Below are 27,405 nucleotides of genomic sequence, written 5' to 3'. Positions count from 1 at the left end.
TGACCCCAGGGACTATGAGATATGTGTTGTCTTCAGCTGCTATGTTTGGTAGTTTGGCACTTTTATCAGTAGATAGTTAATTGAATTTTCTGAAGAGCAGGCTGGTGCGATGGCTCAGTAAATAAAACACTGCCTATACTAGTATGAAAACATGAATCCTTATAAAGCTGGTGTATATGTCAATAATCACAGCACTTCTATAGAGGCATGGAAGGCAGGGGCAGAAGAATCCTCAGCAGCCCTCTTAGCTATGGAATAGAAAAAGAACAGAGACCCTGTCTGAATGTGGAAGGCAAGGATTGATAGTTGAGTTTGTCCTTTGACCTCCATACACACTGTGGCACACTTAAGCCTGTATGTATACACATGAACACACACACACACACTCATCATATGCACATGAGATTTAAAAATTTCATTCATTATGGACATTTTTATTCATGGCTATCTTATGTGTTTCAATTAAACAAATATGTGCTTTGTTATATATTAACACTAAATGTTCTGTATGCTTGTCCCAGAGCTTTATATCAAGTATTTCTAAGGACTGTAATATTTGTTTTGTTGCTATCTTAGTGTTGTGGAAACATTTTTTTTAACATGGGAAGGATGTTTTACTGGGGGAAGGGAAGAAAGAGAGGAAAGAGAAGAAAGACACACATACACACATACAGAGAGAGAGACAGACAGACAGACAGACAGACAGAAACATAGACAGAGAGATAGAGATCTGTCTGTCTCCTCAGAAAAATCTGCAAAAATTTTAAAATGTGTTACATTTGTTTATGCTATGGAACATTTGTTTAATGATGCAAAGATGTGTTGCATTCCTTTATGTTGCATTTGTTTAACTCTGTAAAACCATGTTATTTTGCCTGTCTAAAATATCTGATTGGTCTAATAAAGAGCTGAATGGCCAATAGCTAGACTGGAGAAAGGATAGATGGAGCTGGTGGGCAGAGAGAACAGATAGAAGAAAACAAGAGAGATCAAGAAGTGAGAAAAGAAGGGGTCAACCACCCAGCCACACAGCCAGCCACAGAGTAAAAGTGAAAGTAAGATTACAGAAGTAAGAAAAGGAAAAAGGCCCAGAGGCAAAAGGTAGATGGGATAATTTAAGTTAAGAAAGGCTGGGCTAGACCTGTCCTGGATGAAATGACAGACTATGGACACCCCCATGGAGGGCCTTACCCTCCCTGGGGAAAGGAGGGCATATGGGGGGGGGAAGGGCATGAGAGAAGTGGAGGGAAAGGGAGAGGGATTGACATGTGAAGCAACCTTGTTTCTAATTTAAATTTAAATTTAAAAATAAAAAATGAAAGGCTGGCTAGAAATAAGCCAAGCTAAAATCTGGCATTTATAAGAAATAATAAGTCTCCATGTATTTATTTGGGAGCTGGGTGGTGGGTCCCCCAAAAAGTAAAGAGTGAAAAGCAACCAATTACTTCTTAGGGTTTCAGTTGCCGTGTAGAGATGCCATGACTGTGACAACTCTCATAAAGAAAAACATTTAATGGGGTGGCAGCTTACAGTTCAGAGATTCAGTCCATTATCATCATGGTGGAACATGGCAGCATGCAGGCAGACATGGTGCTGAAGAAGGAACTCAGTGTTCTACATCTTGATCCACAAACAAGAAGAAGTGAACTGTGACACTGGGTGTAGCTTGAGCATAGGAGACCTTAAAGCCTCCCACCCCCTTGACACACATCCTACAAGAAGGCCATATCTACTACAATAAAGCCACACCTCCTAATAGTGCCACTCCCTTCGGGGACCATTTTCTTTCAAACCATCACAGGTAACAAAAGGAGCAGGAAAAGATACAACCCCAAATACACTACAGTTAAAAACATACACCCTCCTTGGAGTGATGTTTCAGGGTGGGTACTGAAGCCTCAGAGTCTGTCTCTCCCCCAGAAGGCTGCAGCTTCCTACCATTCCTTGGCTGGTTGCAGACCAACTATGCTCAGTTGTTAGTGGGTACTCAGGCCCACTCCCTGCTGATGGTGCTGGCCCCCAGAACATCACAGTGAGCCCAGAAGACCTTTTTTTACATTGCACAACATTTACTGTTGCCATCATCTTCTCTTTCTCCTCCCTCCATTTCCAGACAATTCTCCTTAATTAGATTTGTCAGACACTTATCCTCTAAGAGGACAGTCTCATAGGAAAAGTTAGGGGCACATGGGGTCTCTGTATTTTTCTGAAATGACAGAAGCTCTGATTGTAAATCATCTAATTCAGAAATGGTTCTCAGATTAACTAATTGCCATGGCTTGAACTGCCAGAGGGTCATGAGAAGCTGAACCTCCCTGGGATGGGCAACAGATAGTAGCTTTATCCTAGAAAGGATGCCATACAGGTCATCCTGTAGGTATCCTGTGGTAAGCCTGGACTTTGGAATTCACTTCCACCCTGTAAAAGGCTGCTTTCTGAGAGACGAAGTGCAGGCACGTATCACTGATGGAGGATGTCCTGCCTGTATGCTGTGAATGTGTTTCTCTTATTGATTTAATAAAATGCTGACTGACCAGTATCCAGGCAGGAAGTATAGGTGGAGCTACCAGACAAGTAGAATGCTGGGAATAGAAAGGAGAGAGAGAGGGAGAGAGAGAGAGAGAAAGAGAGAGAGACAGAGAGAGAGAGAGAGAGAGAGAGACAGAGAGAGAGACAGAGACAGAGAGACAGAGAGACAGACAGAGAGACAGAGAGACAGAGAGACAGAGAGAGAGAGAGCGCTGTTAGGGAGATGTCCTGTAGCTACTGGAAAGATAAGATGCTGGGCATTCTCTGGTAAGCCAAAACCACAGGGAGATACACAGATTAATATAAATGGTCTAATAATTAAGAGAGAGCTATCCAATAAGAAGCCTGAGCTATTGGCCAAACAGTTTATAATTAATATAAGCCTCTGTGTGTTTACTTGGGACTAAATGGCTGTGGGACCAGCAGAGACAGAAACTCCATCTACATATCACCATGCTGTTGACAGTTTGGTCTTAATTCACATTAAGTTGATAGTCAAGACCATTAGTCCCTGAGCAAAACCCTAAAAGATGCTTTGCAAGTGCAACAACCTGAGCCACAGCTACCTTATTAGGTAGATACAGTAGGTGGGTATTGAATGTATAGAACGGTCATTTTCTTTACCTGTGAATGAGACAGTCTGGAAAGCTTTAACTACAAAGGCTGATTAACTGACTAGTTAGGTGACATGAACAGTTTGCAATATTGCAAGTCCAGAGCCAAATTACCTTGGGCCATCTTTAGCTCACTTAGGAGTCATTTACTACTTTCCCGTATATATGCCCTAATATCTTTGTGGCTGTTAGTTAAGTCATTTGGAATGTGCAAACAAAAGTGATAGCTTCCAACAGTGAGAAGGCTTAGAATGCCATCACATAGTATCTGAATCCTATGACTGAGCTAGTCTATGATTGCCCACCTGATGATTCCACCAACATATTTGAAGACTGCCTTGATTTATGATTTCCTTTGTTCTTTTATTTAAAACCTTCTTGAGAGCTGGAGAGATGGCCCAGAGGTTAAGAGCACTGACAGCTCTTGCAGAGGTCCTGAGTTCAATTCCTAGCAACCACATGGTGGCTCACAACCATACGTAATGAGATCTGGTGCCCTCTTCTGGCATGCAGGAACACATGCAGGCAGAACACTGCACACATAATAAACAAACAAATAAATAAAATCATTAAGAAAGGAAAACAAAAAAAATAAAAGCTTCATGAAACTGTTTCCATACTGGAAATGGAATTTGGAGTCACCTGAATCTGTGTTCCTGAGGCATGGTCACATGGTCTCATATTTGACTCCAGAATAAGCTCTTTTCTCCCCTATGAAGTGAAAGCTGTATTTTTGAAACAACAAGTCAAACCTATTTATTTTGTGCTTCATCATCATAAAATTGACACTCTAAGTTTTTACTATGTAAATATGTAATGAAAGATTTATCTTAATAGTTCCAGGGACTATTGAGGCTCTTGGCTGTTTGTCATGGGAAACCCCTTGTTAAAGTGTTTGCTGCAGGAAACTTTCCAAAATGTGTCAGCAGGTTGATTTACTCTGTGACCTTGGGTGCCACACACCTCCCGGGTCTACTTCTGATTAATTTATATGTTTTAAATAGCTCTGCAGAGGACCTCAGAAATCAGAACATAGCTAAAAGCCATCAGCGGCATACGAAGGTTGCTATTGAAATAATAGAAAAATGTTACTAACAGTTAACTTTAAAATACAAAGCAGCATCTAGTAGGGTTTTTGCTGTTTCTTTCTTTCCCTTTTTCTTTTAATGAAGTGTATGTGGCTCTTCAGAAAGAGTGTCTTCCCTTGACTCTTGTCTCCAGCCTGATTTGTAGTTATCTATTGCCACCATCAAATTACCCTGAAACTCGGCAGTGTGAAGCAGCAAGCCTGCATTATCAGAGTCCCCTTTGAGGTCTGGGTACATCATTGCTGGTTTCTCCTGCCACAGACTCTGTCCTACAGCTCTGCTCTTACCTGAAAACTCAGTAATGGACATCTCTCTGCCTGGTCCACACAGAGCCATTGGCAAGACGCAGTTCTCTCTGGGATGCTGGCCAGGCTCTTCCTTCTGTTCCTTGCCATGCTGGCCACTCCATAGGGCAGTTTACTATATGACAGCTTTTGTTTTGTTTTCTTCTGAGACAAAATCTCTCTGTGCAGCCCCTGGCTGACCTGCAACGTGTCTCTGCCTTCTGAGCACCGGGATTAAAGACAGGCACCACTGTCCCAGCTTGATGTGACAGCTGTTGACTATGGAGCAAGGGAGGGGAGAGGGAGGAAAATCACAACCTTCTTCCAGCCTGTATCTGAAGGGATATATTGTTAACTGTATTCTGCTTATTGGAAGCAGGTGCAGTCCATGCTCAAGGTTACAAAGGATGCGAATGCTATCAGGCAATACCTTTGGGGACCACCTTGGTCTTACTATCACACACTGTAAGGGCTGAATGAATATAAGTTGAATCCTTCAGTAGAGCTTGCTCTCTGTCCTGTACAGTGAGGGGCCCACCAGAGTCCCAGCCACTCCTAGCTTGCAGTGAGCTCAGGTTGGTCGTGGATATATTTAACAGCCACTGATACAGATCAAGGACTAATGGGTTAACATGGGGGTACCCTTTGTTCTGCAGGTTTGGTGACTTTATAATATGTTATATTCTTGAAATTTGCCAACAACAGATAATTTTTCTCAGCACCCCCACATAAAGGTTGAAGTGATAATTTGTTTAATTGTGGTAATTATTTCAGCATTTGTATGTATAACAACCGTGTGTGTGTGTGTGTGTGTGTGTGTGTGTGCTTGAGTGTGCACGTGTTTTTTGTTTTTTTGGGTTTTTTGTCAGTTCTACCTCATTTAAACTGGAAAAAAAATAAAATTCTCATGTTCACTCTCACAGGGTGCTGATACCCAATTCATACTGCCTTTTAATTTTTAGCATTGATATTTTTCTTTCCTTTTTTGCCTTTCACATTGATGTACTCATTTAAAGATTTCAAGACTTTCTTCCTGGCGCTGCATCTCCCACCAGATAGCCAGAGCTGAACGCCAAGTTTTATAATTAAAATTCTGTTGCATTCCCCCAAAACAGCACAAATGGTGCCATTAAGCCTGGGAGAAAAGATTCGTAAGCACTTTACCTAGTAATTTAAATATAACACTCTGGCATCGGTTTAGGGTATTTTCAATTCCAATTAGAACACTATTACTGAACATTAATATCTCTGCACTGTGTTCCATTGTGGTCTCTTGTTCATTTTGGATGTCTAGCTTTTAAACAAACAGCTTGGGTACATGGCTATAGCAACCCACATAGTTTCCTGTGGCCTTTGGGAATCACTAGGTCTCCAGCATAATTGGAATATTTCAAAATCCTCTAGACAGTGACAGAAAAAATGGTATGTTTGGACATTACCTTATCAAAATGACCTACTTAATTTAAGAAAAATATTGTTTCCACTTGCATGGTAGCCTGGATGCTTTCACTGACAGATTTTTAATCACTCCTCTCCTACTTTTTTTTTCCTTAGAAAAGGAAAGGGAATGGAAAGGCCCATTCTACTTCATCCAAGGTGCAGACCCCCAATTTGGGCTGATGAAGGCCTGGTCCACTGGGGATTGTGACAATGGTGGTGATGAGTGGGAACAGGAGATCCGTCTCACTGAGAAAGCTGTTGAGGCCATCAATAAGCTGAGCCCCAAACCCAAATTCTTTGTTCTTTGTGGCGACCTCATCCATGCTATGCCAGGTAAGCCTTGGGTTGTCATGGAGGACCTTTTCTTCTTTAGCTAATCCTGACCAAACATAAGCAGGAAAAGTAGAATTTCCTCTGAAGACATCTCTGTTTGCTATTGTTCTTACTCTTCAAGGTGGTTGTGGTATCACTGTATATCAGGAAATGCATGCTCACTTTATATTTAGAACTTGCTGAGATTAATCACAGTAATTAGGCCCAGTGACAATTCTGTTGATCCAAGTTTAGTAGGAAAACACACCCCCTATGTCACCTTGCTGCGTTTCCAAGGACAGACATTACAACGTCTAAACACCACTTCTGTAATTTGTAACTCTAATCTGTAACGGTAATCTGGTTCCTTCTTGAGTTGTCTCTCTTTTTAAATTCTTATTTTATGTGTATGGGTGTTTTGCCTTTGTGTATGTATGTGCACCATGAGTGAGGTACCTGCACAAACCAGAAGAGGCACCAGACCCCCTCAAACTGGAGTGCCAGGCTTTTGTGAGCTACCATGTGGGTGCTAGGAATTGAACCTAGGTCCTTTGTAAGAGCAGCAAGAACTCTTAACCACAGAGCCATCTGTCTAACCCTACTCTCTTTGCTTTTACACTGTTATTTTTTCCCATGTGTGTTGTTGCTTAGGTGTAGCTGGATCCAGGGGCTCAGAAGTTGTCATCTGAATATGTCTCTCTGCTATGCTCTTCTATTAGTTGACTTCATTTTCAACCAAGCTCTCTAATAGTGGCTATAAACCTAGGGAGTTCTAGGTTTATAGAACTCACAACAGAAACAAAGTGATCTATTTTGGATGATCCAGTCAGAGTCACAAGCCATGTTTACCTGATTCACATGGGCTCAAAGCTAAATTGTGAGGTTAGCTCCACTAGAGCCTTGTGGTCTGAAGAGCAGAGTGGCTTCCCTGAAGAAAAGTCTGATGCTGGTCCTTGAGCATCCCTGATCATGTGGCCTTCTGTTTTACCATGTGTTCTGATCTTTTCTACTGCTTTGATCACAGAAGGAGAAGGGGAGGGCAGGAGGAAAAAGGGAAGAAGCAAGTGAGGAGGGATCAGGAGGAAGAAGTACTTGGATGTTTCTGCAACTCTCTTGGACAGTTCCCTTGGACACCCTCACTCAATAGCCTTCTGTGTCAGACAGGGCCTCAGCCCAATGATCAAATATAAGAAGGAGAGTTAGCTTCCATGACCTCTTCCCCTTTCCTGCACCTGTCTCTGCACTGGAACAGAAATGACTTGAGAACCAGGGTAGAAATCATGAGCATGCCTGAGAGACATGCGTTCATCTAACATTAATTGCTCTAAATGCTCCAGAAGCTGAGGTGCTTTGCAAAAAGCTAGACGCACTTCAGTTATCAGAATCCTGCTCCTACTGTCTGGCCACCAGTGTGTCCAGAACTAAATCCAGAGTGAAGATGCTATGGAAAGGGAGCAGTTGGAACTGTTTTCCTTCACATTTATGGAGAACACATTTATGGAAAATTCTCAGGAGTGTCCTTGTCTCTGTTCACTCATGTCTTACACAAAGTCATGCATGTGGCCATGTCTATACTGATGACTCTTCCACGTAGAGCCCATGGATAGCAGCTGTAGAAACTTCTAGATTTAGCCTGTAAAAAAGTTATAGGAAGAGCCTGGGCCACCAGATCCCTGCCCCCTTGTGATGGTGTAGGTGGGATACCTTGGTCTCTCAGTGTTTTAGTCAAGAACCCACAGAAACAGCAAGAAGGTAAAACCGCAGCATGGCCTGGGGCTACACAGTAGTAAGAAAGCAGCTGAGCAAGGAGAGACCCAGACCCAGTAACAACTCTGAAGTCCCTGGATCCAGACACATGGCATGGAAACAGAGCACCCTACCTGTACAACAGAGGTCACTACCTGGGCAACTCTACACAGAAATGCATTTGTGAAAAATAGTCCTTTGTTTTGTAGTGAAGTTGAATACTAGGCACTCATAAACTTGACCCTTTTTGATGACTTATCCAAAGGTCAGTAGCATTAAGATACTACAATGTGGAAATAGCTGTAGGTTTAGCTTCTGACATACTAAGGCAAACTAAGGTGGTAGGTTCACTGACCCAGAACATTATTGCTGTTTCTAAATGGTCTGGGTTGCAGTTAGCTGGTGTCTTGAGGGTGATAGGGCCTCATGTGCCATTAGCTTGGTACTGTTGTTTGAGACCACATAGTGGGCAAAGGTCTGCTTCTATTGACCCTTGAACATAGATACAAAATTAGTATTTTCTGTTCTGTGGCTTCAGGATATCATGAAGCTCTTTGGAATTGTATAACATGTTCTCGTGGATGTTTACCAACTTGTTCTGAATTATGTTAATATATTCAGTCACATTTCAAAATCAGATGTAAAATAAAAGCCTTTCTTGCAATTACATTGCTTCTTAAGTAGAATATACTGAATACAAATAAATGGAAAGATATATTTTTATGATCAGCCCTAACTGTTGGTCAGAAGATCTTAAAATATGAGCCTGCAAATTTCTGGACTTACACTTAATATCCAAGGTGACTGGATCAGAGCTCATAATCTCCTCTGAAGATTTGGGCTGTTTGAGGACTTTTAGCTGAGCCAGATAGAGGATTTTAACTGTTTTTGAATATTTTGTCTGAGATTAAACAGAATGTTTTAAAGCTAGTTACAGTTTTTTAAATATGCAGTAAGTTGCTTCGCTCATTTAGCACATACGCCAGGGCTGACTAGAAAAGTAATTATTTGCTTTGACTGCTTAGCACATTGTTAATGATCAAATGCATATATTAATAAGCAAATAAAATCAGAAGGAATGCTTTTAATTCCAACATAAATAGTATCTTGGGTCAAGTGGATATTAACTCAAAATGAAGCAGAAGAACTTTCCAAATAATGAATTTTTTAGTGAAAATAATAATATCCTTTTTTATTATAACTACCCATTGTAACCTTCATTCATCCACAGATATTCATTGAGTACAGAATAAGTGCCAATTACAGCACTGATTATAATAGTAGAAATGAGAGAGCAACGCCTTTTGCAGAGCTGAGAGTTGACAGGAGACAGATGCATAGGTGGTGGGAGTGGTCATTGTGCCAAGGCTCCAGCTTGGTTTTGGACAAGCATATCTTCATTTTACAGGTGCCTTGATCTTCTAATATAACTTCTCTGTGAGATTAACCACATTAAAAGTGGCAATTTAAGATCTTGTACGTGTTACTGAGACCATTGATTTCTAGTCCTTTAGCTCTCAAGCCCAGGGTGACTTTTGTAGCCTCTGCTGACATTGAGTCATCGACCCACTGAAAGTGTCCCCAGGAGCCTTGTTAGAGTCCAGCAGTTCCGAGTGGATGACCAATCAGAATGTGATGGTATAATTATGGAACAAGATTCCAGTGGGCCTCTTGAGTATTACTGATACATGTGTTTATCCCTGTGCATTTGGACTCCATGAAACAGACAACACAGGCCAATTCTTCCCTTATATAAAATGTTCTGGAAGAGCTCTTGTATGTTACCTCTGCCTGAGCAACTGTGGCATGCTTGAGTTTCTAGTGAGTGACAGGCTCAGGAGCCTCTGTTCTACAAAGGGAGGCAAGCCTGTGCTCACATCATTCATCTTCTTCTAAAACAGTGTACACTCACTCAAACAGGTCTGCAGGCACAAAGTACAAGATATGTAATCTGCAGGGCTGTGCTCCTCAGAAGCTGCATGCATTTCTTGTTGTGCCTCTTTAAAGCCTATAATCCTGTGGCTTTTCTCAGGCCTGTGCTCCACCCTCTGGGATTCTCCTTCCTTATCAGTCTGGCCTTCTTCCCTCCACTCCTCCTTCTCTCCCTCCCTCCCTCTGGTACAGATCTGTGTGATTACACTGGGCCTGCCTGATAACCTAGAGTAATCTCTCCATCTGCAGAGTCTCCTTTGCCATGGAAGATAAGGTACTTACAAGTACTGGGAGTTAGCGTGTGTACATCTCAGAGTAGGCTTTATTCAGGCTACCACAGTGACTTGTGATGAGGGGAATTCAGGATCCATAATGGCCAGTGTCATTGGGACTGTGCAGCCAGCTCACCTGCGCTTAACAGCGACACAAAAAGGATGGAAGAGTTAGATAGTTCCATTGTTGCTAGCAGAGTAACTGACTCTTAGCAAGGAAGTGCCTTCTCCCAAGGTCTCGTAGCCTCCATGTGGTGGACTCCCTTTATAGACCTCCTGCACGTCCGCTGTAGTGTTACTGTTGAAAAATGTGACCTCAAAAGTGACCAGGGCCTCCTGGAAATGGAGCGTCACTGCCCCAGACAGGTCTGGCAAGGCTTCATGAAGTCACCAGATGAATTTTACAGACAGTAATGCTTGACATGCATAGGCTTACCAGTCTAGGGTGCATAGGCCCAGTGTGTTCTGCTTTTTGTGTATTTTGTATAATACTGTGTGCCTGCCAGGAACCAGTGAGAATTCCCCTCAAGTGTGATCAGTGATGGCTTTAAGCAAGACAGCCATCACTCCGTTATGCATCTGCTCAGATTGCAGAGGACATGCTTTTAAGTGTGTAGGTTTTTACTTCTTAAATACTCTTGAGTAACTAGAGCAGGATGCTCTCTCCTATAGAAAATGCCCACAACAGCATGTTAGCAAAGTGCCATGGAAAACAGACAAACCCATTTTTCTTTAACTGGATTTGTTTATAGACAGTCAGGACCGGGCTTTTTATTTGGACCACATACATGCACAGAACTCTGTCATTCCAACACTCAGGAGGCTCTAAAAATTAAAGCTGTTTTCCTTAGATTTGAATTTATTTGACTGGTAACAAAACTGCCCTGAGTTGGAGGTTCCTAGTCTTTATCTAATGGGATACTCGCACATTTGTTAGTAGAAAATCCCTGGGCTGTAGTAAGTTGTTCTGAAGCTCTTGCTTTGTTAGTACATATTCTGTCCTCTCTGTTCCCTTCTAAAGTTTGTCAAAATCCACTTTTAAACAAGATCTAATCCAGACGGTTTTGCATAAGAATTTATGGATTTGCAGAATAGATGCTTACAACTTACAAAAACACTTCATCAATTTCTGTACATGTTTTACATGGCAAACACATATTAATTTCAAGGTTTAAATGGTCCTTAAGGGTTGAATTTTTGGGACAATATATGTTGGGACCATAGGGCCTCAGTGTGAAACAGGAATTGATTCCAGAGATGACTGGAACAAATTGTAGGAGACAGTATGCATGGGTGAGAATGAGCCACTTAGGTGGGAAAGTCTTCAAGGTTCAAAAGGGTGGAACTTAGCAGAAATGGCTGAGGGGCCAGGCATTGTGGAATGGGTGTTAACACCAGAATGTGAATTAGAAATGCTAATAAATGAAATTGTGTTTTTCCTTCTGGTAAAAGGCCTGAAACAGATCAGAAAAGCAAACTTGATTCTGGCTTGGTAGCCTTCATCTTAAACTGGGTGCAAAGGGATGGGCTGAAGTCCAGATAAAAGTTGTCACCACCTAATAAACATCCAGACACTTTCCCCCACTCGGCAGCTTCTGCTTCTATGAAGAATGGGTAAGTTGGGAAAGGAAGGCATTGAGCAATAGTGGAATGTGTTGGTGTGCTGGGCTCCAGGCAAGGAATAGAGACATTTGTCTTTCTGTTGCTCACACAGTCCAGGAGGTTGATGATCATTTTTCTCAGGCCAGGCAGATTAAATGTATGAACAAAATTCTGGTACAAGTCAGACTCTGATAAGCAAAGCCTCAGAGGCATAATTTTAAAACCAAAGCCAGTATTAAGGCTCTGGCCAGCAAGGGGCCTTATCTTAGCCCCACAACACCATGAAGTTCACCTTCCCCAAAGCTCAGTTCTAAGGTCCTAGAGGGCAGTGTGCACGTGAAGGGTGTGTTGGGTTATTGACTGCTGGACATAGGGAAGTAATTTGTGTCAGATGAGCTTGTGTTAGCTTCCCAGAGGTCTTAGCAAGTGGCTGCACATGGTAGGCACCCTATTATAAATTTCTACAATAGGTGAAATTTAATTTGGCAAATCCATACTCAGTGCCTGTTCTGTACGAGACTGTGTTCTAGATGTTTCTGCTGCCAGTGAATGAAATGGATGAACCTGTGTGTCACCTGGAAGTAAAGGATATGTATAGAGAGAGACATGGTATTCTTCCCACACACACTTTACTCTCAGAGGATTCAAGCTAGAATAGATCTGGGTCTTTTATTCCCTTTCTAAATTGTGCAAGCTGTCTTTGCAAAGACTGAAATCTTTGTGTAAAATCAGCCATGACTCTCTTCCCCAAGTTCTTGACATGGAGTCGCTGTAGTTCCAAGTATGTGTATGTGCAACAAGCTTTTCTGAAGTCTGAGCACAATCACACTGCACGCATTGTTCTGTGGTTCATTTCTTCCCTTTCCAAGTGTCTGAACAATCCTTCTGTGTTGATATACACGGACTGTGTCATACTTCAGGTCCTCGGATGGGAGTTTCCCAGTTGTCCATCCTCCCTCCTGGTCATAGCTGTTGAGATAACCTCCCAGAGACAACTGAGGGTGGGAGGTCATCTAAATAATGCTGCTGAAGATCCCCAGCTGTGCTCCTGTGCCTGCGTGCCTTCCTCCAGCAGCCTCTCCACTTTGTGCTTCCGTGGGGACAGGACCGACCAGCACTGTCTTCCATGCCATCCCTTTCATGTAACCCACAGCCCGGGTCCCTGTGGCACAGGTGGTGAAGCTGCTGTGCTGCACACCACATCCCAGAGAGTTTCCACTGCCTGGAAGCCCTTGTGTCCATCAGAAGGCGGGCCTGCCCACTCAGTTACTTCACAGTCCTCCACTTTGTGATTAGCCTTGCATTTTTAAGTGTCTACTCCAAGAAATGCCAAGATTTTGAAGACAATTTACAGTACAGCTTCATATACAGAGACAGAAAGGGGTTTATTTGCTTGCAAGGGTGTGATGCCTCAGTCAAAACATCACCAGGCTTGGGGATGGGGAATGAGCAGGGCTGTCTCCACTCAGTTTCATGCCAAGAAGCAGCCAGAGGGCAATCAGCTCAGCCCCTTGGTTCTCTCACTCCTTCGCATCCATTATGAGCCCCATGAAAGCATCAGAGCAATCAGAGACAATGCGTCCCTTCTGCTACAGCTGATTAAAAGAGGTTTGCACTAATTTAGCTAATATTACTAATTAGTGGAACATGGGGCCTCGGTTGCATGGCTGTTTCTGATTAGGTGTGTGATTATACTTCTCGCCTGCCATCATCTGCCATATGTGCACATGACTGATGGAATGGTGTTAGCTCTCTGTTTCCTGTGTGTGCTTGGGACCCTTTTGGTAGATAGGCACAACTCCTGGACCACATCACACTAAGTAATGTTTTCAAACACAGAATTTCTAGTGAAACCAATTAATATTCAAAATGCTATGGCATGATATGATGGGGTGGTGTGCATGCTTCTTTGCTGGTGCGTCATCTGACATCTGACAGCATGTTATGAACAGTGTCATATGACAGCTATGACAGTGGACGCCATATTCCGTGACATGAGCGGCACCTGAAGTGTGATCAGAAACATCTGTGTAGTTTCCGACACTAAAGTCAGAGTCCTTGCTGCTGCCACAAGGGAAGAGATGCTGTGTCAGCATAAATTTAGTGGGAATCTAGTTTTCTCCCATCTTAAATCCCACTCCACCCCTGTGGTACCTATGGTCCATATTAAGAGCCTGTATCCCCCACATAGGAGCACATTCCTCTTGTCCTCTCTCAGAGCTGCCTCTTCGTAGTGACGGTTTGAACATTATAATTGGCCAAAGTACAAACTCAGTGGAGTTTAGTTAAAGCTTTCTTAATTGCAGCTAGAAACTTCCCAAGTCTGTGATGCATTGAGAAGGCTTAAAAGAAACGAAGCCCACTTGGAAATGATAAGTAAGAAACAAAAGTCAGGCCAAAGGCAAAATGGGCTTATGAAACAAGTCAAGGTTTTCCCTGCATACCCTAACACATGTTCAAAATATGACCTCTTCCTTCCTTCCTTCCTTCCTTCCTTCCTTCCTTCCTTCCTTCCTTCCTTCCTTCCTTTCTTCCCTCCCTCCCTCCCTCCTTCCTTCCTTCCTTCCTTTCCTTCTTTCTGTTCATCAACATCATTGGTAAGGTTTTATTTTTCCTTTTTAAATTTTTTAAATTGAGCTATACATTTTTCCCCACTCCCTTTCCTCCTCCCCTCCCCTTCCACTTCCCTTTGCCCCCCCCCCCATCCTCCCAATTTACTCAGGAGATCTTGTCTTTTTCCCCCTCCTAGGAGGATCTATGTATGTCTCTCTTAGGGTCCTCTTTGTTACCTGGGTTCTCTGGATTTGTGGCCTGTAGGCTGGTTGTCCTTTGCTTTATGTCTAATATCCACTTATGAGTGGGTCTGGGTTACCTCACTCAGACTGGCGTTCTCTAGTTCTGTCCATTTGCCTGCAAATTTCAGGATGTCATTGTTTTTTACCACGGAATGGTACTCTATTATGTAAATGTACCACATTTTTCTTATCCATTCTTGGTTGAAGGGTATCTAGGTTGTTTCCAGGTTCTAGCTATTACAAATAATGCTGCTATGAACATAGTTGAGCAAATGGGGCCAGCTTCTTATGCTGAATGGTTCATCCATAAGTAGGATTTTGAAAACTGAAAAACTGGGTGGAGTTCAGAGTATTTGCATAGATTCCTTAGGGAATTAGGTGGGGGAAAGGTCCTTAGTTTTCATCAAATCTTAAGGGCTTCTGAGACTTAATTTTCATGTGTCAGCTTTGCTGGACTTAGGGATGCCCAAGTGGTTGTTAAATCAGCCTATCTGTTTCTGTCTACAAGGGTGGTTCTAGAAGTGATAGGCATTTGAGTCTGGATTGAGGATTGACCTGGCCCCACCAGTGGACAGGTGGCATCCAATGCAGAGGCCACTGTAAAGCAAGATGGTAGAAGGGCCAGTTTGCCTCTTCTTTGGGCTGAGTCCGTCTCCCTGGATGTGACTGTTCCTGGGCCTCAGGCTGGCAGTTCACACCACCAGCCTGTTCCCATAATAAACCTGCTCTGATAATATTCTGTGTAACTCCTGTTTGTCTCTGGAGAACCCTGCCACATACCTGGGTCTGTGACTCAGAGCGGTCGAAGCTCCCAAGATCCTAAGAGCAGAGATGCTTGTGATCTGGTTCCTAATTTCTGCTACCTCCTGGGGACCCTTGACTCACAACAGATCATGCCTGGATGCCATTAGGCAAGAGCAGGTGGCAGGCTGCTCAGAAGTGCCAGACCACCTCTACCCACAGCAATCCCGCACTCGGGGGCCCTCCACCATCACACCCTTCCTTCCTTGGGATGGAAACAGCCCAAACCTGTAGAAGCCCTGGCACAGCAACATGGAGCAGACAAAGCTGATGCCTTCTAGCTTCCACTTAGCTAACTGGAGAATTTACATCTTTCCTGTGCTGTTTCTACTCTCATTTTCTGGAATTAGAACATTCCACCTCTTTCATTGGCCTATTTTCTGCAGCTAAATGAGGTACTAAAAGGGGACATGATCCTGAAGGAGTTCAATTATCAGGTAATTGGTCAAGTGATCAGAATGGGAAATGAGCAAAATAATGAGAGGCTGGAAAATGGAAGTTTAACTGCAAAGCCGCTGAGGAGTGTAATTCGCAGACTCCCAAGATTTAGGGGCTCTCCTGTACATTTCAGATTCTGTGTTCACCTTAGTTCCTTAGTTCACCGGGAAGCTACTGCAGGTTCTGTTTGCTGTATATTATTTGATTTGTATAAACCTTCATTATTCGCTTACTGCTGTTATAATCTATGAATATTTTTGTGAAGAAATTTTTGTATTAAGCCAGTCTTGGTGGTGCAGGTCTCTGTAAACTCAACCACCCAGGGGGCTGAGGCAAGAGGCTTGCAAATCCAGGGTTTTCTTAGGCTACTGGGTGAGTTCCAGGCTAGCCTGAGCAACTCAGTGAGGCTCTGTCTCAAAAGTCAAAAGGCTCTGAGTAGCTATGAACTTGCTTGGGGCTGTGTGGCCCAGGGCCAGTCCAGTTTGGTGGGAGGGGAGAAGGGACTCTGTGTCAGGCAGTGGTCACTGGAGTTTCTGTGTGGACAATTAATCTTTCTCAGTCTCCTTTCTGTTTTCAGAATCACACGAGAGTACATTTGATTGCACACTAAAGCCCCTTGGTGTGTCAGCCAGTTATATTTAATTAATTGTATCTCCTCCACTGGCTAATGGTACAGATGAGCAGTGAACAGCCAGGAGGGCCTGGGTGCTGCCAGGATAATAAACTGTAGCTTTTAGATGCAAAATTAAGTGAATCTTATCTAATAACATGTATAATTTGAAAACTGGTGGAACCTGATTAAGTTTGATCTGTTAGCAGCGTGGGTCGCGTCACCACACGAGTGTTTATGCCTGCAAAGTTGGAGATCAGTGAAATTGACATACCTCAAGTAATTAGCGGAAGATAATGAAAGCATTAGAAGTGGAAAGGGTTATGGCTCCATAGATTCTCTGAGACTAGATGGAAGCAAATGTGTCTAATCAAAGGGATAACTCACTCCCACGAGTCCCAACTGTGGCGGATTGCGTAGCCATGTCCGCACTCCTCGGGGGGATGCAGTTCCTGTGACAGAGGCCCTTCCCTGAGAAGTGCCTCTGGCTTCTGTGGTCACAGCTAGTCCCTCATGGCTGGCTCTTGAAGTCGTCATCAGATTTACTCATTTGCTTTTCCAGTTGGTAACAGCAGACACCCTTGTGTGGCTAGCAATGTTTTAGTGAGAAGCAGGCAGCATACAGGCTGGGCAGGAACCGTGACACCAAGCATAGGGATTCATGATGAAAAACCAGGTATATGTAGATATTACTGTTTGTCTGTGAACAGAATCCCTGCAGATACCTAAACAACCCCTGCTGTTGGGCTCGTATGTTAGGTCTTGCGGTGACTAGGTGAGCCGCCCCCCTGCACGTCTATAGATCAGTTAAAAGAACAAGGCTGATATTCAAGTCCTGGCTTGACTGCTGACTGCTTACCTACCAGGTAAGTTACTTATGTCCCCCTTAGCTGTCGACAGAGGGGACTGTACCAACTTCATGTTCCTCACAAGAATCCAGTGAGATAATCTGTAAGAGGCTCCAGAACTCTGATTGGAATTTAGAACCCTCTAGTACCTACAGTTACCGTTTTTTTTTTTATGGGGATTTTTTTTTTTTTTTTTTTTTTAGTTTTAGTTTATATCACATGTGAGTGATTTGCCACCACGTACGTTTTTGTACTACGTGTGCCTGGTACCAACAGAGACCAGAAGAGGGCAGTAGATCCTCTAGAACTGGAGTTACAGATGGTTATGACCTACCATGTGGGTGCTAGGAACCAACCCAGATCCTCTACAAGAGCAGCAAATGCTCTTAACCACTGAGCCATCTCCACAGCCCCTATTGATCTGTTTATTGAAATCCATTGCTTTAGCATACAACCATCACCACAATCTGCAATACAATATTCTGGTAGCCCCAAAGGAAAACCCGTATTCATCTACCCTACCTCCAACCCCACACACCTGCCAGGTCACTCCCATCTGTAGATTTGCCTGTTCTGAATGTTTAAGATAACTGAAATCAGACAACAGAAGGGCCTGGCTTCTTTCACTAAGCATAGTGTTTCCTTGACTCATCTCTGCTGTTACTTTTGTTGAATAAATACTTGCTTTTTGAATATGCCACTTTTAATAATCTATTAAAACTATGTTTTTATTGTCTTGTGAGGTAAATCCTTGGTAGATGTTGAACCAAATGATAATATTAAGGAAAGTGAAAGTTTATCCTCTTCCCCAATGTATGGTACAGCTAGTACAATTTGATACTTCTTAACCCATTCCTAAGCAATACCTCTAATGCCTGGAGAAATCAAATTCCTAATCTCCTTTGTGTTACATGTCCCTTACCAAAGAAGGAAAGGGAGGGGGGAGGGGTTTGTTTTGTTTTTGTTCTTTGTTTTTTGAAACAGGGTCTTATAAATCTCATTGGCTCCAGACTTGCTATGTAGCTGAGGATGACCCTGAACTTCCTCCTCTCTCTACCTTGTGAGTGCTGTAATTACGGGCATGTGCTGCCATGCCCAGTTTTATGCAATGCATAGTAGGATCGCTCTACCAGCTGAGTTACATTCTCAGCCAAAACAGGTTATTATTGGAGTAAGAAGGATAAAATAAGACTGCAGGGCACTCGGTGGAAGGAAGGTCCTAGTGCCCGAAGCTGCTGCCTACAGGTGGCTCTGAACCATGGCTCAGAGAGCTGAGTGTCTGATTGCTGTGGGACCTGACACCTTGTTTCATCTCTGGCTTTTAACAGAGACTATTTTGTCTGAAAAGGAAGCCCAAACACTCGGGATCTAGAAGAAAGCTTACTACACTGACTTAGGGCAGTTACTCAGTTCTCAAATGTTTCCTAAGTCGTTATTTAGTCATTTCAGAGAATGCAACATTCCCTGATTGATTCCTTGTCCCAAAACTTAAGTGGCCACCAGAATTTGGGAAGGACTGCTTGTGGATGTCCCTGGTATTGTGACTGGGATGGGAGATGCCTCTCAAAGGTTCCTGTGTTAGAACATGTGTCTCTAGCTCACAGTGTTGTTGTGGGAGTTTGTGGAGTTTGATGGGACTGTGGCTTAATGTGCAGAGGTGGCTTGCTGGGCACCAACCATGAAAGTGGTGTCTGCTTCTGGCTCTGGTCCTCCTAGGGTCTCCTCCATGTGTGTCTGTGGAGGAAGCTGTTGCTACAAGCTCCCACTGCCATGACCGGTCCACTGCAGCCTCCACGCCTTCCCCACGGTGATGGACTGTGGAGCAAACCTCAAAGCTATTCCTGTTGGCTACCCTTCCCAGCCAGGATGAGACCTGAGTGACACGCGGTGGTGGAGGGTGCTGAGGGGGGCTGCACTGTTAGGATGTGGGGCCTTTGTCTTTCTGCAGAGGTGTGGAAGCCTTTGACTCACCCTGCACAGTGCCACTCGGTAGTTAGCTGCACCTCAGCTAAGAAACCACAGCTTGGACTTCCTGTCACTGTGCCCACCTGGTGAGTTATGGTTGTTACAGATGAGTCTTCTATTTGCTGCTCTCCACTGGGCCGAGCCATCATGGAAAGTGGGAAAGATTTGCATTTCTTCCTGAATTTGATGACAGCCTTTCTGAGCTGCCCTTTCGGGTCTAGACCACCAACTGCAAAATGATTTCTCCTTCCATCTACACCAGAGTAGAGCCTTGTGGTAAAAATAGAAAGGGTGTGCTGCTGTGATCTGGGCCACCCTGGCAGCCCTTGGCCACGTGGGCATTGCCAAGGTTAGGTTAATAGGAAGATATTAGCTAGGGAGTTGGCCATGTGGGCATTGCCAATGTTAGGTTAACAGGAAGATTTTAGCTAGGGAGTTGCTGCTCTTTGTTTAACAGACTGGGACAACAGTACTCAAAGTTGGCACATTTAAAGTTTTCACATATCGGTAGATTAAAATCAACCCCCAGAGACCCCGGCCTAGGGCTCTCTAAACATTTGTCACATGGTGCAGGGATTGTCAACACTTGTAATTAAAAGCAGTTGTATATTGTCTGTGCCTTGCCACAACCTCAACTTAAAAAACAAAAACAAACAAACAAAACCCTGACAGCACCATTTGTAACAGTCCCAGGCTCCAGTGAGGACAGATGTGACCATCTCCCGCCACAGCATTGCCATCCTAAACTCTTTGTTCGTTTTGAGACATGCAACATTATTTTCACTTGTGAAGGACAAATTTAGCAGTCAGTCTTTGTTGTTAGTGGACATTTGACCATGATTTCCACATCTGAAGAGTCTCCTTCTAGGTGTTGTCTGCAGAGAAGCAGAGGCCACCTGCTGGGTTGCCAGCGAGATGTCCTGATAGCTCTCTGGCACCCTTCAGCTAAGACATTGCTCAGTCCTGTGACTGTCTTAGCCAGCCAGATCCACCTGCACTGTATTCAGATCCTGTAGAAGGCTGGTAAAGGAGAGGCAGGCTTCACCCTGATCATGGAAGTGATCACTGGGGCTATTCCAGGATCACTGGGGCCAGGATCAGCATTTGGCATGCACCCCAGCAGTGTCAGTGGGACAAGCTAGGGCTCTGTGCCCAGGCAAATTTCTTCCTGGGAACAGTTTTCATATGGCTGAAGGGCTGGGAGGACGACTTCTGCCCTCAGGGCTTCAACTTGATTCTCAGCTTTCCACTCATACCTAGTATCCCTTTGATAAAACAGTTCCTGTGTAAACTGGCCAGAGCCTGACTAATAGGAACTCCCAGGCATGTCTTCTGTTCACATCCGAAACTGTCTTGCGGGTTCAGCTCTTGCTCCCACACTTGCTGCTATGTGCAGCTGCCTGTCCCACCAAGCTCACACTCCTCTTAGTCTCCTGTTTGGTGGTAGACATGCTGCCCACCCTGTACCACCAAGGTGCATCCTTTTTGTCCTCACCTAGTGTCATTTTACAGAGCCTAGATATCTGGGCTCTGTACCTGTACATGGCAAGTCTTCTACCGCTGAGCCACATCCCTTCATAAATGAGGGATGTTCCTCACTCACCAACAAGTCCCACTCTGAAAGCTCCACTGTTTGCCTTTTCTATCACATTTATAGAGGTGGAAACCCAGATGACCACACTATCATCTTCACCTGCTGGATTGGCAATCACCTCCATAAATTGTTATCATCCTGCCTGGAATGAAGATATTCCAAATCGACACTTGGTGCCCCTCCTTTGACCTCCAGACTATTAAAACTGGAACCCCCCAAAAATTGCGATTCTCTATGAGTCGGGTGGTGGTGGCACACACCTTTAGTCCCAACACTCGATAGGCAGAGGCAGGTGGCTCTCTGTGAGTTTGAGGCCAGCCTGGTCTACTTAGTGAGTGCCAAGACAGGCTCTAAAGCTACACAGAGAAACCCTGTCTTGAAAAACAAACAAACAAACAAATCCACAGACACACACACACAAAAAACTATTGGGACTCTCTGGGAACTTCTCCTTGGGGCGGGGAAGATCTAAAGTTCTGGTACTGGGCAGAGATGGAGCTCATTCCCCCTGACAATTTGTCAGACCATCTTAGTGACAGACAGGACCACACACACCTTGGCCAGACTGCTTAGCTATGCATATTTCTTGCCTTGTATGAACCTAAATCTCACAGCAGGACCCTGAAGGTGGACTTGGGGTGGGGAGTGGGATCATGGACCATTTGCTTCTCTTCCCAATGTGACCACATTGAAGAAGTCTCCTTTCTCTGCTCTCAGAGCTACCTTTCTGTTTAATTGGTCTATTGAGGACAGACTGGCAAACCCAGCATGTAAGGATCTCAGAGCTCAGAAACAAAACAAAGCCAACAGTGGTGCCTCCAAGTGAGGCATGCTGTGGTGTGAAACTGCATCATGAATGCCCCATGGTACTGACTGAATGAAAGTGGGAAGCAGTTTTCTTTATCCGGGGGTGAGTGGAAGGATTAGCTGAAATGATGACTGGGAGACACATAGCACAATATTTAGCAGGCAGTGAGCACCGGCCACAGCTGCGGATTTTCTTCCTTTCCAGCCTGGAGGCTTCTTCCCTTTGTCTCCGTTAGGTTTAGGGTGGACAGGTGGGTACTAAAGAGTTTATTTGAAGAGTTATTAATGACATGGACTGACAGCCTAGGAGACAGTATGATGAGAGCTCCGAGGAGAGTTCAGGCCCAGCACCAAAGACAGACAGCATGGCAGGGTCTCTGAAGAGATCTAAGTCACGGCAGCACAGGGGGCCTCTTCTTATAACTTTTGAAGGTTAGAGGGTTCACAGAAGGAGCCTGCAGCCAGGCTCTGCTTCCCAGGCAGGAGACAGGGGCGTGGGTAGGAAACCAGAGGTGGCACCTCAATGAAAACTCACTTTTCAGGTGAGATGTCTTGGCACCTGCAAGGCTGCTAGCTGGGAACACCAAGAAAAATGTTCAGGAGACTGCCTGTCAGCCTTTGTCAGGGGAGAGCTGTGGCAAGATTCAAGTGTTACAGTCTTAATGGTTTCTGAGTACTGACCACAGTAGTTGAGGATACTGGGTATTCAAGGCATGGAGGCTTGTTGGGGACAAATCGACCTAAAGCTGAGTGTCATTTAGGACCAATTGCCATGGATAGTTTCTGGGACTTTATCTGCAAACCAGGGTGTTGCTGTTCACATCTCTGGGTTTCCAGAAGACTCTGTGGGATTGTACGTTATAGTGCCTGGCATACACATGCGTGGAGGCAGTGATGGGGTGATGCCATTGTTTCCCTCTGTCCTCGTATGACACCCTGCTTGACCACATGCTCTAGGAAATAGGTATGAGGGATTAAAAAGTATCCTTAATGTCGTCTTGTCCCTATAACTCATATTCCAGATATCCCAAAGTTGGCATGAAGAAACAGTGTCAAGGAAGCTGCCCTGTGAAACACTGGATATGAGTCACCTAAGTGACTTTTTCTGCCTTGTGTTGTGAGTTCTCTGCTCTGTATTTTGAGCTGTCCCAGCTATCGGTGAATCTATCGGGGAAAGCCTTCAGCCATATGCTCTGATGCACCACCAACTTCTGTAAATAATTACAGTGTTTGCTTCTGACGTCATCTGACAGTGTGCAATTGGGATATCATCTAACAGTGTGCGATGGGGACTGATGTCACCTGATAGTATGTGAGAAGGACTGATATCCTGATTATCTTCCAGGAAGGAATCCTGTCAAGTATACAAACTGTCGCTCGCGATACCCATGCCGCAGAGGGCTAGCCTGAAAGGGAGATGTGGGCAGGTCGAGAGCTCATGTAGCTCAGTTGTCTTTCCTCAGCAGTTTCCTCAGTGCAGGCATGAGATGTGAGAGTGGGGTGGATCCGTGTGTAAGTCTGAGGCTCTGTCTATAAAATCCCTGACACTTGGCTTTTGTTTCCCAGCATAGTAAGGTCTGTACAATTACAAAGTAGGCAACTGCGTAAGCAGACGTCATTATGGTGTGTGCTTCCTCTCCCAGTTGAACTTTAGAATCCCATCTTGCTCTAAATCCAGTGACTCTCTAGCCTGCTGTGCTAGGGACCACTGTGGTTTATGGCTGAAAGGTATGAAATGCCTTAGTTGTGGGCACATGGAGGCAGATGGCCACTCTTGATGGAAATAGCAAAGCTCTTCAGAAAGTCTTCTTATCGTTTGTGATGATATATGCTTTTTAGAACATAGAACCAAAAAATGCTAGCTGTGAGCCAAGAAAGATAGTGTGGTGCCTGAGCTGAGGTCTTTGATTTGTACCATAGGGGTTTAAGATAAACCCTACAGTTGCCTGAACACCTCTCATGTGTCCTCACAATTGGGAAGAGCCTGGGATGTTGATTCCCCTTGTATATGCAGTGTCACATTGCTTTCAGGTGACCATGCCTATCCATGTACTGTAACAATCCAGGTGTCTTCCATGTCTAGTATTCTCTGAATGTTGTGTGAGACCTTCTGTGCTGCATCAAGTACAGACAGGTAGAAAAAGTTGGAAGACATTGGGTACGATGCAGGTTAAACATGAAAAAAAAAGCAAGATCTTTTTGGATGTGTTTGGTTGCATCCATGCTTACTAAACCCATACCTACAAAGGGCTGACAATACGCCATCGAACCTGGACTTTGTCTTACAATATCCAAAGCGTATCTTCTAAATTTGCTGAGTGGATGTATCTGCCTATAAAATGAGTGAACTGATGCTGTTATATCAGCCATAACCTTCTCAAAAAGTGTTTTTATGTATTTCCAGACAAAGTTTACCCTGAAGTTCTGTGAGAGGGTCACTCTGGGAGAATGCTACTGAGGGATGCATATGTGACATTGGAGTCGCATTCAGGAGAATAACGTAATGTCAAGATAGTAGTCACTAACACAGCTTTGCAATGGGGGTATGAAAGGGAAATTAATCTAAGCTCAGATGATGACACAGTTTGCTTAAGGAGACATCACTCTGCTCTCAGTCTTTGGCTGGTAAATCTGGAAGACAGGGGAGCTTGGGGTTGGTACTGCCACAAGAGCAGAGATTGGCTGTGACTTTTCCATGCATCCTGCATGGTTTCTTCCTTGCTCTTCAATTGTTTACCTGGTGGGATAGCCTCAAGTAGCTGATTCCCAGAGTTCAATGAATCCAGCGTGCTCAGAACTGACCCAGGTTGATTTATTCCCCAGTCGGACTGTAGCTTTGTGAACAGAAGGCAGTTAGCAAGGATGGAGTAGGAGCTGTCATGATCCAACAGAGTTTGTTTTGTGTGGCAACAGGCAGTGGGAATATTGTTTATCAACCTCAGCCACTTACTAAATCCTGGCCAGGGTCAGATGCAGGGGTCTGCCAATCAGCAAGTATTGAGGAGACTTTCAAACAGCCAAGGAATGCTGCTCACCACGATCTAGCTAGTCCGATGCTCTTGCATTATACTGTCTTGACGTGCACACTCTTGCTTAGATAGTGGCCAGAGTTCTGCTGCACTCCCTTTGTGTCTGATCTTGTACATGGAAGCTGGTGTGCCAAGAGAGAACTGTGTATTCAAGCCCGGCAAAGCTATGCTTTAGGGCTTAGTCTTTTGAAGGGTGTGGGCAATGAGGAGTCTGCATTTAAACTCTGCCACCTGTATTTTGCCTTTAATAATCTAGGACACTTTATCTCCACTATTATTATTTTATTGTTACTGTGTTGCCTAAATGCAGGCTCTTCTCTGTTTAATTATCAGGTCCTTCAGATTTTACTATGAGGAATTGGCAACATTCTTTAAATTTTTTAAACATTTCAGCATATTAGAAAAACTGAAAAACATAAAGAACACCAAAAATAGTTCAGAGATTAATGAATACACATGTATCTACCAGCCAGCTTAGGAAATAAAACATCAATTCTGTTGAATCCTCCTGTGTGCCAGTTTCAGTTAAGGATTAAGGGCATGTGACAGAAAATCCAAATAACATTGGCATATGTAAGAGAACAGTTTATTTTCCCTCAGGTAATAAGGAGTTTAGAGGCAGCTATTCCTGGAAGCCAAGCTGTAGAGCTTTTGCTCCTTTATCTCTGGGGTATGGCCTATGTCTTCATGACTCCAAAATAGTTGCAGAAGCTGCACCCATCACATCTGCATCCTACAAAGAACAAGTGGAAGTGGCAAAAAGGCTGTTTACATAGTCTTATCCAATAACATACAAACCAGAACTGTACTATCAGAGATCGCTTTTGCTGCTGATAAGAGTGTAGGTTCTACTAGCAAGGGCTGAAGAGAAGGATCTAGATGTTGTGCTTGTCATCCCTCTCCCAGGACTTTCCTCCTGATGTTAAGGGATTTTTATTATATGTGTAGGAATTCCACAGAAATAAATAGGTTTGCTTGTGTGTTTTCAAACCTCACAAAAGTGAGTCAGTCTCCCAAGTGTCTGTCCTTCCACAGCTCGCTCCAGTGTTGCTCTGGTTCTTGTCTTGTCACTGTGGTGGAGGATTCCAGCACAGGGTCATCTGTAATTTCTTATCCACACCGCTGCTGCTGCTGCTGCTGCTGGGCATGCTCTGCGCAGTGCTGCCGTAGACTCTCATTTGTTCCTATACCCAGGAGCCTCAGCTTTTAGAACAATCATTAGGAGTAGGAATGCTGAGCCGCTGCATCCCGATGACCGGCATCCCTGAAGATCACTGTATTTCCTCCATAAAATGGCACGAGCTGGTAAGGGTGCACACTGGCCGTTTCCTCACCACATTTGGAATTGCTGGCCTTCTCATTGCTGCCAGACTCTTGGAGTGGGAAGTGGCACTGTGCTGTATTGTGATTTTAGCTTCACTAACACGTGGCTAACGTACATGTGACATAAATTCTTGGGCGGACCCACTGGCCCCAGGACTTAGGGAAATCAAGGCAGTACTGACCAGGAAGCGCCTACCTTCCTGGCTGTTTCTCATAGTACTGACAAGCACTGTGCAGGTGACGAGGGATTAAAAACCACCGAGTTCTTCCCCAGCTCTGAACTCCAGTAATGCTTTGTATGCTGAGATATGCCCATGGATGCAGTAGTGGCTGGAATGTTACTTATGGGCTGGCCACCTGCTTTCTGAAACCCTATCATAAATTTCTTTGTGCAGTGGATGGTGGTTAGTGCAGAAACTCACAGCTGGTACAAATGGAGAGAGAATACGTATCTATGGAATGCTCAGTCACAAATGGGACATTTATATTACACACATATACACACACACCACGCGTGCACACGTGCACACACATGAAGCTCAGGGATCATTGCAGAAGAGGGGTTGGTAAGGTTGTAATAGCCAGAAGTCAGGGAAGACCACAGCAAGCAGTGTCTTCCAAATATAACAGGACCACTGTATTCGTGACTACAGCAGCTGCAGTAGCCTGAGCAAATGAAGTCAACCAAAGTTTCAGCATGGAGAGAAGAGAGTCTAATGGGCTCCCCCTGCCTAACTTTGAAGGTGTTGACAGTTGTTGACTGCCAGGGAAGGGAGAGTCAGTTTAATTTAAAGGTCTGGCACTCAGTGGTAGACCATACTCCTTTGGATGACCCCATGCCTATGAAAATATAGGCAGTACAATTTGGAATCAATGGGTTATTTAAAAATAAAAGGATATGAAGTTGGGAGGAATTCAGGGATGGATCTTGGGGGATATACAGAGAGGAGAGGGGGTTGGTATGATCAAAATACATTGTATGCATGTATGCAATTAAAAATAATTAAAATAAATATTTTTTAAAAAGTTCAGACTGAGGATGCAGCTTGGTAGAGTACTTGCCTGGTGTGTTCAAGGCCCTGCGTTTGATCATCAGCATCAAGAGAGACCAGGACATAATTACAGTGTGCTTTCTTCTTTTTGAGACAGCTTCATTAGACTGCCCTGGCTGTCCTCCTGTCTCCATGTCCCAAGTGTTGGGACTACAGGCATGTGCCACAACTGCTGCCTTTCCATGTCTTCTGAGTAATGGATTTCCTTTGCTGAACTTTCCATTCACCCTATCCAGTCTGTTTCACTAAGAGACATGTCCTTGTCCTTCTTATACTGAGTAATTTTTTATCTGTTTATATTGGTTATTTTATTCTTAGCTGTAA

The 27,405-nt window shown here is 44.1% G+C and overlaps 1 protein-coding gene across 1 annotated transcript in view; it reads left to right on the top strand.

Moving 5' to 3' along the window:
• Cpped1 (calcineurin like phosphoesterase domain containing 1) overlaps positions 1 to 27,405 on the top strand; it is a 117,472-nt gene that overhangs the window by 16,092 nt on the left and 73,975 nt on the right. The window contains exon 2 of the mRNA XM_005086498.4: positions 6,070 to 6,288. Coding sequence (XP_005086555.1) covers positions 6,070 to 6,288 — 219 coding nt within the window. The remainder of the gene's footprint in view (positions 1 to 6,069; positions 6,289 to 27,405) is intronic.

The sequence above is a fragment of the Mesocricetus auratus genome, unplaced genomic scaffold, assembly GCF_017639785.1.
Source record: "Mesocricetus auratus isolate SY011 unplaced genomic scaffold, BCM_Maur_2.0 Super-Scaffold_100024, whole genome shotgun sequence".
In the NCBI taxonomy this organism is placed as follows: domain Eukaryota; kingdom Metazoa; phylum Chordata; class Mammalia; order Rodentia; family Cricetidae; genus Mesocricetus; species Mesocricetus auratus.
Note: the sequence above shows the minus strand (reverse complement) of the source record. Positions and strands in the feature narration are given on the sequence as shown.